This window comes from Vanellus vanellus (assembly GCF_965231255.1).
Source record: "Vanellus vanellus genome assembly, contig: HAP1_SCAFFOLD_2354, whole genome shotgun sequence".
Classification (NCBI taxonomy): domain Eukaryota; kingdom Metazoa; phylum Chordata; class Aves; order Charadriiformes; family Charadriidae; genus Vanellus; species Vanellus vanellus.
Window position 1 is genome coordinate 1 of NW_028126844.1, and position 11633 is coordinate 11633.

At 62.9% G+C, this 11633-nt stretch overlaps 2 protein-coding genes across 2 annotated transcripts; both read right to left on the bottom strand.

Annotated features, from left to right (window-relative positions):
- Positions 1-3479: 3479 nt before the first annotated feature.
- LOC309685713 (telomerase protein component 1-like) lies at positions 3480-10142 on the bottom strand (the record flags this gene model as incomplete). Its single annotated transcript, XM_082501445.1, has 6 exons — positions 9688-10142; positions 8502-8690; positions 7123-7332; positions 6398-6567; positions 4940-5047; positions 3480-3587 (listed from the first exon to the last, which is right to left on the bottom strand). Coding segments are annotated over exons 1-6 (870 nt in total), but the record flags the coding sequence as incomplete, so codon positions are not given.
- Positions 5075-5863, bottom strand: LOC309685715 (uncharacterized protein; the record flags this gene model as incomplete). The annotated part of the gene is given in 4 exon segments (XM_082501446.1): positions 5075-5079; positions 5540-5556; positions 5558-5610; positions 5768-5863. Coding segments are annotated over 4 exon segments (171 nt in total).
- Positions 10143-11633: the final 1491 nt, after the last annotated feature.

An 11633-nucleotide genomic window follows, 5' to 3' on the forward strand; every position in this document is an offset into this window, starting at 1 on the left:
CTTAATTACCCCAACTAATTACCCCCACCCCAATTACCCCTAATTCCCCCCTAATTTCCCCTAATTCCCCCTCCCTCCCTAATTACCTCCTTAATTACCCCTAATTACCCAATTAACCCCTAATTACCCCTAAATTACCCCCTCTCCCCTAATTACCCCCTAAATTACCCCCTAATTCCCCCCTCCCTCCCTAATTACCCCTAATTACCCCCTAATTACCCCAATTACCCCCTAATTCCCCCTAATTCCCCCCTCCCTCCCCTAATTACCCCTTAATTACCCCTAATTCCCCCCTCCCCCCCAATCCCCCCCAATTCCCCCCTCCCTCCCCCCCCCCCCCTAATTAGGGGCTAATTAACTCTCCGTGGGGCGCCAGAGTTGGGCGGAGCGTCGGGACCCGTCACGCCACCATCGGCCGCCGCCGCCCTTCATTAACGCCCATTAATTAATTAGCGGCGGAGAGGGGCGGGCCGGGCTTAATGGCCCGGAATTAGGGTTAATTAGGGGCTAATCGGGGCTAATTAGCGGATATTGGGGTTAATTGGGGGCTGATGAGGGTTAATTAGTGGATAATTAGTGTTAATTAGGGGTTAATCGGGTTAATTAGGGGATATTAGGGTTAATTAGGGCTGATGAGGGTAAATTAGTTGATAATTAGGGTTAATTAGCGGATAATTGGGGTTAATTAGGGGCTAGTCGGGGTTAATTAGCAGATATTAGTGTTAATTAGGGGCTGATGAGGGTTAATTAGTTGATAATTAGGGTTAATTACCGGATAATTGAGGGCTAATCGGGTTAATTAGCGGATAATTAGTGTCGACTAGGGGCTAGTCGGGGTTAATTAGTGGATATTAGGGTTAATTGGGGCTGATGAGGGTTAATTAGTGGATAATTGGGGTTAATTAGGGCTAGTCGGGGTTAATTAGTGGATATTAGGGTTAATTGGGGGCTAAGCGGGCTAATTAGTGGATAATTAGTGTCGATTAGGGGCTGATGAGGGTAAATTAGTCGATAATTAGGATTAATTGGGGCTGATGAGGGTTAATTAGGGCTGATGAGGGTAAATTAGTTGATAATTTAGGGTTAATTAGCGGATAATTGGGACTAATTGGGGGCTAGTCGGGGTTAATTAGTGGATATTAGGGTTATTAGGGGCTGATGAGGGTTAATTAGAGGCTGATGAGGGTAAATTAGTTGATAATTAGGGTTAATTAGCGGATAATTGGGGCTAATCGGGTTAATTAGCGGATAATTAGTGTCGATTAGGGGCCAGTCGGGGTTAATTAGCGGATAATTGGGCTTAATTAGGGGCTAATCGGGGCTAATTAGCGGATATTGGGGTTAATTGGGGGCTGATGAGGGTTAATTAGTGGATAATTGGGGTTAATTAGTGGACATTAGGGTTAATTGGGGGCTAAGCGGGGCTAATTAGTGGATAATTAGTGTCGATTAGGGGTTGATGAGGGTAAATTAGTTGATAATTAGGGTTAATTAGCGGATAATTGGGGCTAATCGGGGTTAATTAGCGGATATTAAGGCTAATCGGGGTTAATTAGTGGATAATTAGTGTCGATTAGGGGCTGATGAGGGTTAATTAGGGCTGGTGAGGGTTAATTAGCGGATAATTGAGGTTAATTAGTGGATAATTAGGGTTAAGTAGTGGTTAATCGGGGTAATTGGCGGCTAATTGGGGCTAATTAGCGTTAATCAGGGCTGATTAGCGGCTAATGGGGGGGCTAATTAGTGGACAAAATAGGGCTAATTAGCTGTTAATTGGGAGTAATCAGCGTAACTTAGGGCTTATTGGCGGCTAATGGGGGCTAATTAGCGGATAATTGGGGCTAATTAGTGGTTAATTAGGGTATTTAGCGGCTAATTAGGTGTTAATTAGGGCTAATTAGTGACTAATTGGGGCTGATTAGTGCATCATTAGGGCTAATTCGTAGTTAATTAGGGCTGATTATCGCTTAATCGGGGGTAATTAGCGTTAATTAGGGCTAATTAGCGGCTAATTGGGGCTAATTAGTGGTTAATTAAGGCTATTTAGCGGCTAATTAGGGCTAATTAGGTGTTAATTAGGGCTAATTAGTGACTAATTGGGGCTGATTAGTGCATAATTAGGGCTAATTAATAGTTAATTAGGGCTAATTATCGCTTAATCGGGGGTAATTAGCGTTAATTAGGGCTTATTAGGGCTAATTAGCGGATAATTGGGCTAATTAGTGGTTAATTAAGGCTATTAGCGACTATTAGGGCTAATTAGGTGTTAATTAGGGCTAATTAGTGACTAATTGGGGCTGATTAGTGCATAATTAGGGCTAATTAATAGTTAATTAGGGCTAATTATCGCTTAATCGGGGGTAATTAGCGTTAATTAGGGCTTATTAGGGCTAATTAGCGGATAATTGGGGCTAATTAGTGGTTAATTAGGGTTAATTAGCGGCTAATTAGTAGTTAATTAGGGCTAATTAGCGGCTAATTAGGGCTAATTGGGGCTAATGAGGGCTCTCACCGGGGGGGCGACGGCGCCGTGGGCGGGGCCTCCCCCCGCTGACGTCACGTGGCCGCGGAGCTCCGCCCCCCTCCCAGACGGGACACCGCCCCCTCCCCCACACCGCCACCGACCACCGCCCCTGCGGGGGGGTGACGTCACGGGGGGCGGGGCCGATGACGTCACACCCCCCACACCCCCCCAAACCGCCCCTCCCCCCCCTTTGGGGCCCCTCCCCCCAAATTTTGGCCCCTCCCCCCCCAACCGCCCCTCCCCACCCCCCAAACCCGCCCCTCCCCCCCCTTTTGGGCCCCTCCCCCCAAATTTTGGCCCCTCCCCCCATATTTAGGCCCCTCCCCCCTCTTTTAGGCCCCGCCCACTCCCCAAACCGCCCCTCCCCCCCCTTTTTTGGCCCCTCCCCCCCTTTTTTGGCCCCTCCCCCCATATTTGGGCCCCTCCCCCCTTTTTTGGCCCTCCCCCCTCTTTTGGGCCCCTCCTCCACTCCCCAAATCTCCCCTCCCCCCCTTTTTTGGCCCCTCCCCCCTCTTTTGGGGCCCCTCCCCCCAATCCGCCCCTCCCCCCTCCCCAACTTGCCCCTCCCCCCATATTTCTGCCCCTCCCCCCATATTTGGCCCCTCCCCCCTTTAGGCCCCTCCCCCCTTTGGCCCCGCCCCCACTTAGGCCCCTCCCCCCCTTAGGCCCCGCCCCCTCTTTGGGCCCCTCCCCTCCCCAACTCGCCCCTCCCCCCCATATTTCTGCCCCTCCCCCATATTTTGGCCCCTCCCCCCCCTTAGGCCCCCCCTTAGGCCCCGCCCCCTTAGGCCCCGCCCCCCTTATGTCCCGCCCCTTAGGCCCTCCCCCCTTAGGCCCGCCCCCTCTTTCGGGCCCGTCCCCCCTCCCCAACTGGCCCCTCCCCCCCATATTTTGGCCCCTCCCCCCCTTTAGGCCCCCTTTAGGCCCCGCCCCCTTAGGCCCCGCCCCCACTCACGTGCCCCCCCAGGGCGCGGGGGGCTCCGCCCCTCCCCCGCAGCTCCCGCAGCCGCTGCCCCCCCGCGGGCGCCCACAGCCCCACGGCCCCGTCCCGCGACCCCGAGAGCTGCGGGGGGGGGGGGGGGGGGTCAGGCGGGACCCACAGCGACCCACAGCGACCCACAGCGACCCACAGGGACCCCCCGGACCCATAGAGACCCATAGAGACCCATAGAGACCACTCTGCCCCATAGAGACCCATAGAGACCCATAGAGACCCACAGGGACCCATAGAGACCCCATAGATCCCCCCCAGACCCATAGAGACCCCACAGAGACCCTCCTGCCCCATAGATGCCCCATAGACACCTCCAGCCCCATAGAGACCCCATAGATCCCCCCCAGCCCCATAGATCCCCCCCAGCCCCATAGACAGCCCATCGAGACCCTCCTGCCCCATAGACGCCCCATAGATCCCTCCCAGCCCCATAGAGACCCCATAGATGCCCCCCCAGCCCCATAGATCCCCCCCAGCCCCATAGACAGCCCATCGAGACCCTCCTGCCCCATAGACGCCCCATAGATCCCTCCCAGACCCATAGAGACCCCATAGAGACCCTCCTGCCCCATAGACGCCCCATAGACACCTCCAGCCCCATAGAGACCCCATAGATGCCCCCCCACCCCCATAGACAGCCCATCGAGACCCTCCTGCCCCATAGACGCCCCATAGATCCCTCCCAGACCCATAGAGACCCCATCGAGACCCTCCTGCCCCATAGACGCCCCATAGATCCCTCCCAGACCCATAGAGACCCCATCGAGACCCTCCTGCCCCATAGACGCCCCATAGATCCCTCCCAGACCCATAGAGACCCCATCGAGACCCTCCTGCCCCATAGACGCCCCATAGCCACCCCCAGCCCCATAGAGACCCCATAGAGACCCTCCTGCCCCATAGACGCCCCATAGACACCCCCAGCCCCATAGAGACCCCATAGATCCCCCCCAGCCCCATAGACAGCCCATCGAGACCCTCCTGCCCCATAGATGCCCCATAGATCCCTCCCAGCCCCATAGAGACCCCATAGATGCCCCCCCAGACCCATAGATCCCCTCCTGCCCCATAGATGCCCCATAGACACCCCCAGCCCCATAGACGCCCCATAGATCCCTCCCAGCCCCGCAGAGACCCCATAGAGACCCTCCTGCCCCATAGACGCCCCATAGATCCCCCCCAGACCCATAGAGACCCCATAGAGACCCTCCTGCCCCATAGACGCCCCATAGACACCTCCAGCCCCATAGAGACCCCATAGATCCCCCCCAGCCCCATAGACAGCCCGTCGAGACCCTCCTGCCCCATAGACGCCCCATAGCCACCCCCAGCCCCATAGAGACCCCGTAGATGCCCCCCCAGCCCCATAGCCACCCCCCACCCCCCACCCCCCCCGGCCCCATAGCTGCCCCCCAACTCACCAGGAGGTCTCCGGCCCACCCCACGGCGCAGATCCAGTCCCGATGAGCCTCCAGCCAGCGCCGGCGCAGCCGCCCCACGGCGTCGCCCGTGCCCCACACGGCCAAGGCCTGCCCCACGGCGGAGACCCACCGCCCTCAGCCTGGGGGGCACGGGGGGGGGGGAGGGGCTTCCCGGACCCATAGAGACCCCCCCAGACCCATAGAGCGCCCCCAGACCCATAGAGACCCCATAGAGACCCCCCAGACCCATAGATCGCCCCCAGACCCATAGAGACCCCATAGAGACCCCATAGAGACCCATAGGGAACCCCCAGACCCATAGAGACCCCATAGAGACCCTCCTGCCCCACAGAGGCCCATAGATCCCCCCCAGACCCATAGAGACCCATAGAGACCCATAGGGACCCCATAGAGACCCTCCTGCCCCATAGTTCCCCCCCAGACCCATAGGGAACCCCCAGACCCATAGAGACCCCATAGTTCCCCCCAGACCCATAGAGACCCCATAGGGACCCCCCAGACCCATAGAGACCCCCCAGACCCATAGAGACCCCATAGAGAACCCCCAGACCCATAGAGACCCCGTAGAGCCCACCCAGCCCCATAGATGTCCTCCTGCCCCATAGAGACCCATAGAGACCCCATAGGGACCCCACAGAGACCCATAGAGACCCCATAGAGACCCCCCCCAGACCCATAGATCGCCCCCAGACCCATAGAAAACCCCCAGACCCATAGAGACCCCATAGAGACCCCATAGATGCCCCCCTGCCCCATAGAGACCCCATAGATCACCTACAGCCCCATAGGGACCCCCCCAGACCCATAGAGACCCATAGGGACCCCCAGACCCATAGAGACTCCCTGCCCCATAGAGACCCCACAGAGACCCATAGAGACCCCATAGAGACCCTCCTGCCCCATAGTTCCCCCCCAGACCCATAGAGACCCCATAGAGAACCCCCAGACCCATAGAGACCCCGTAGAGCCCACCCAGCCCCATAGATGTCCTCCTGCCCCATAGAGACCCATAGAGACCCATAGAGACCCCATAGAGACCCCACAGAGACCCATAGAGACCCCATAGAGACCCCCCCAGACCCATAGATCGCCCCCAGACCCATAGAAAACCCCCAGACCCATAGAGACCCCATAGAGACCCATAGAGACCCCATAGATGCCCCCCTGCCCCATAGAGACCCCATAGATGCCCCCCTGTCCCATAGAGACCCCATAGATCCCCTACAGCCCCATAGGGACCCCCCCAGACCCATAGATTCCCCCCCAGACCCACAGAGACCCCATAGAGACACCCCCCAGACCCACAGAGACCCCATAGGAACCCCCCAGACCCATAGATCCCTCCAGACCCATAGATCCCGCCCCACATCTCCCCCCCCGGCCCCATAGCGACCCCCCCCCCCGCCCCCCCCCCCAGCCCCACGGCGTGCCCCTCACCCGGTCGCGCCCGCCGGTGGCCAGGCTGTCCCCCGTGGGGCTGAGCCCCATAGATTCCGTGGGGCCCAGGTGGGGCCGCAGCACTCGCTCCGCCCCACACTTGGGGGGCTGCCCCACGGCGGCCGCTTCCCGCAGAGCCGCCGCCGGCCACATCCCCACACTGCCGTCCTCTGGGGGGGGGGGGGGCGGGAACACGGCCTCAGCCTCCGCCCCATAGCGACCCATATCACCCCCTATCGCGCCTCTATCGCCCCTCTATCGCCCCATATCGCCCCCTATCGCCCCGCAGACCCCCCCCACAGACCCCCATGGAGCCCCAACAACGCCCCATAGACCTCCCAGAGCGCCCCATAGACGCCCTATAGAACCCTGTATTGCCCCCTATCGCCCCACAGTGCCCCACAGAAACCCTATAGAGCCCCCTATCGCCGCCTATCGCCACATATCGCCCCCTAGCGCCCCCTATCGCCGCCTATCGCCACCCATGGCCACATATCGCCCCCTAGCGCCCCCTATCGCCACCCATGGCCACATATCGCCCCCTATCGCCCACTATCGCCACCCATGGCCACATATCGCCCCCTAGCGCCCCCTATCGCCGCCTATCGCCACCCATGGCCACATATCGCCCCCTAGCGCCCTCTACCGGCACCTATCGCCCCCTATCGCCGCCAATCGCCCCCTATCGCTCTCTATCGCCCCCTATCGCGCCCCCCGGCGCTCACCAGTGGCCACGGCCAGGGTGTCGGCGTCTCCCGCCAGCGCCAGGATGGGGCCCCGCCCCAACGGCAGCTCCAGGGGGGCGGGGCAGGGGGGCGGGGCCGGCCACACCCACAAGGCACCGGCCGCCCCTCCCCCCGCCAGCAGCCCCGCCCCCACCCACGTCAGCGCTGACACCGGGCTGCCCCTCCCCCCACAGAGCAGGGGGGGAGAACCTGAGGGGGGGGGAGAGACCCACACTTAGGGGGCGGGACCCACATATGGGGGGCGGGACCAATATATAGGGGGCGGGACCCACATATAGGGGGCGGGACCCACATATGGGGGGTGGGACCCCTATATAGGGGGCGGGACCCACATATAGGGGGTGGGACCCATATGGGGACCCATTATAGGGGGCGGGACCCACATATAGGGGGCGGGACCCATATATAGGGGGCGGGACCCACATATAGGGGGTGGGACCCATATATAGGGGGCGGGACCCACATATAGGGGGCGGGGGGGCGGGACCCACATATAGGGGGTGGGACCCACATATAGGGGGCGGGACCCCCACTTGGGGGCGGGACCCATATATAGGGGGCGGGACCCCCATATAGGGGGCGGGACCCACATATAGGGGGTGGGACCCCTATATAGGGGGGCGGGACCCACACTTGGGGGGCGGGACCCATATATAGGGGGCGGGACCCACATATAGGGGGTGGGACCCCCATATAGGGGGCGGGACCCACATATAGGGGGCGGGACCCACACTTGGGGGGCGGGACCCATATATAGGGGGCGGGACCCACATATAGGGGGTGGGACCCACATATAGGGGGCGGGACCCCCACTTGGGGGGCGGGACCCATATATAGGGGGCGGGACCCCCATATAGGGGGCGGGACCCACATATAGGGGGTGGGACCCCCATATAGGGGGCGGGACCCACATATAGGGGGCGGGACCCACCTATAGGGGGCGGGACCCACACTTGGGGGGCGGGACCCATATATAGGGGGTGGGACCCACATATAGGGGGCGGGACCCATATATAGGGGGCGGGACCCACCTATAGGGGGCGGGACCCACACTTGGGGGGCGGGACCCATATATAGGGGGCGGGACCCACATATAGGGGTGGGACCCACATATAGGGGGCGGGACCCACACTTGGGGGGCGGGACCCATATATAGGGGGCGGGACCCACATATAGGGGGCGGGACCCACATATGGGGGGGTGGGACCAACATATAGGGGGCGGGACCCACATATAGGGGGTGGGACCCACATATAGGGGGTGGGACCCACATATAGGGGGTGGGACCCACATATAGGGGGTGGGACCCCCCACTTGGGGGGCGGGACCCATCGCTGTGGGGCGGGGGCGGGGCTGACCCCAGGGCCGGGGGTGGATCCAGACGGCGCCGCTGCGGTGCCCCACGGCCAATCGGGCGCCAGAGGGGTCAAAGGCGGCGCAGAGGGCGGGGTCGGGGCGGGGGGCGGGGCCGGGGGCGGGGCCGGGGGCGGGGCCGGGCGGGGGAGGGTCCGCAGCCTTCTGCCCATCCCCCCCGGCCACAGCAGCACCTAAATATGGGGGGGGGGGGGGAGGGGCGGGTCAGAGCCCCTCCCCCGCCCCATAGAGCCCCTCCCCCACCCCATAGATGCCCCTCCCCCCCCATAGACCCCCTCTGCCCCATAGAGCCCCTCCTCCGCCCTATAGAGCCCCTCCCCCACCCATAGAGCCCCTCCCCCACCCCATAGAGCCCCTCCCCCACCCCATACTGACCCCTCCCCCCATAGAGCCCCTCCCCCCACCCCATAGAGCCCCTCCGCCCCATAGAGCCCCTCCTCCGCCCTATAGAGCCCCTCCCCCACCCATATATGCCCCTCCCCCCATATCTCCCCCCATATCCCCCCTCCCCCCCGTAGAGCCCCTCCCCCACCCATAGAGCCCCTCCCCCACCCATACTGACCCCTCCCCCCATAGAGCCCCTCCCCCACCCATAGAGCCCCCTCCCCCCATAGAGCCCCTCCCCCTCATAGAGCCCCTCCCCCACCCCATAGAGCCCCTCCCCCCCGGAGCCCCTCCCCCCCATAGAGCCCCTCCCCACCCCATATCCCCCTCCCCCATATCCCCCCTCCCCCATATCGCCCCTCCCCCCATATCGCCCCTCCCCCCACCCCATATCCCCCCTCCCCCACCCCATATCCCCCCATAGAGCCCCTCCCCCACCCCATACCGCCCCTCCCCCACCCCATATCCCCCCTCCCCCACCCCATATCGCCCCTCCCCCACCCCATACCCCCCCTCCCCCCATAGAGCCCTCCCCCCCATATCGCCCCTCCCCCCACCCCATATAGCCCCTCCCCCACCCCATAGATGCCCCTCCCCCCCAGAGAGCCCCTCCCCCCACCCCATAGAGCCCCTCCCGCCATAGAGCCCCTCCCCCACCCCATATCCCCACCTCCCCCATATCGCCCCTCCCCCCATATCGCCCCTCCCCCACCCCATATCGCCCTCCCCCCCCATATCCCCCCCCCGGAGCCCTCCCCCCCCCATACCGCCCCTCCCCCCCCTCACCTGCCCCCCCTCCTCCACGCTGACCAACACCTCCGCCGCTGCCCCTCCCCCACCCCCCGGGTGGGGGAGGGGGTGACGTTGACATCGCCCCCCGGTGGGGGGGGAGGGGGAGGGGGAGGGGGGGGAGGGGCGAAGCAGAGGGCCACCGGCGCCCCCCGCAGCGCCCCAACACCCCCAGCGGGGCCCCCCCCGGCCACGCCCACAGCCGCACCGCCCCTCCCCCCTCCCCCCCCGCCACCACCCGCCCTCCCCCCCCCAGGCCACCGCCCGGTAGCTGCCCTCCCCCGCCGGCTGCCCAGTTCCTATGAGGGGGGGAGGGGGAAAGAGACCAGTTGGAACCAGTATGGGGGTGGGGGAAGGCGCTGGGAGGGCGCCCAGGGCCTCCCCGGGGTAAACAGTATAAACCAGTACAAACCAGTATAAACCAGTATAAACCAGTATAAACCAGTATGGACCGGTATGGACCGGTATGGACCGGTATAGGCCGGTGGACCCCCAGTTTTCCCCCCCAGGGCCTCCCAGTCCCTCCCAGTGCCCCCCAGTCCCTCCCAGTCTCTCCCAGTATATCCCAGTATACCCCCAGTCCCTCCCAGTCCCCTCCCAGTGCCCCCCAGTCCCCTCCCAGTCCATCCCAGTCCCCTTCCCAGTCCCTCTCAGTGCCCCCCAATCCCCTCCCAGTCCCCTCCCAGTATATCCCACCCTCCCAGTGCCCCCAAATCCCCTCCCAGTGCCCTCCCAGTATATCCCAGTCCCCTCCCAATCCCTCCCAGTATATCCCAGTATAACCCAGTCCCCTCACAGTCCCTCCCGGTATATCCCAGTCTTACCCAGTCCCTCCCAGTGCCCCCAAATCCCCTCCCAGTGCCCCCCAGTCTCCTCCCAGTGCCTCCCAGTATATCCCAATCTCCTCCCAGTTTGCCCCACTCCCTCCCAGTCCCTCCCAGTGCCCCAAATCCCCTCCCAGTGCCCCCCAGTCCCCTCCCAGTATATCCCAGTCTCCTCCAGTCCCCTTCCAGTCCCTCCCAGTGCCCCAAATCCCTCCCAGTCCCCTCCCAGTATATCCCACTCCCTCCCAGTGCCCCCAAAATCCCCTCCCAGTGCCCCCAGTCCCCCTCCACCCCCTCCCAGTATATCCCAGTCTCCTCCCAGTCCCCTTCCAGTCCCTCCCAGTGCCCCCCAGTTCTCTCCCATTCCCTCCAGTCCCTCCCAGTCCCCTCCCAGTCCCTCCCAGTGCCCCAAATCCCCTCCCAGTCCCTCCCAGTGCCCCCAAATCCCCTCCACTCCCTCCCAGTGCCCCCCAATCCCCTCCAGTCCCTCCCAGTCCCTCCCAGTCCCTCCCAGTGCCCCCCACTCCCCTCCAGTCCCTCCCAGTCCCCTCCCAGTCCCTCCCAGTGCCCCCCAATCCCCTCCCCAGTCCCTCCCAGTCCCTTCCCAGTCCCTCCCAGTGCCCCCCACTCCCCTCCCAGTCCCTCCCAGTGCCCCCCAATCCCCTCCCAGTCCCTCCCAGTCCCTCCCAGTGCCCCCAAACCCCCTCCCAGTCCCTCCCAGTGCCCCCCAGTCCCCTCCCAGTCCCTCCCAGTCCCTCCCAGTACTCACCGTCAGTTGGTGGGGGGCAGTGAGGGAGAGGACCACCAACCGCCCCCTCCACCCCCCCACGGCCACCGCCCCTCCCCCCGGCTGCACCGCCGCGCACCGGAGGGGCGTGGCCAGGGACACGCCCCCCAGCGGGGCCCCGCCCCCCAGCGACCACACCTAGGGGCGGGGCCGGGCACGGGTCATGCCCCCGTACGGGGGTCCCACCCCCTATATATGGGTCCCACCCCCTATATGTGGGTCCCACCCCCTATATATGGGTCCCGCCCCCTATATGTGGGTCCCGCCCCCCAAGTGTGGGTCCCGCCCCCCAAGTGTGGGGTCCCACCTCCCCATATAATGGGTCCCGCCCC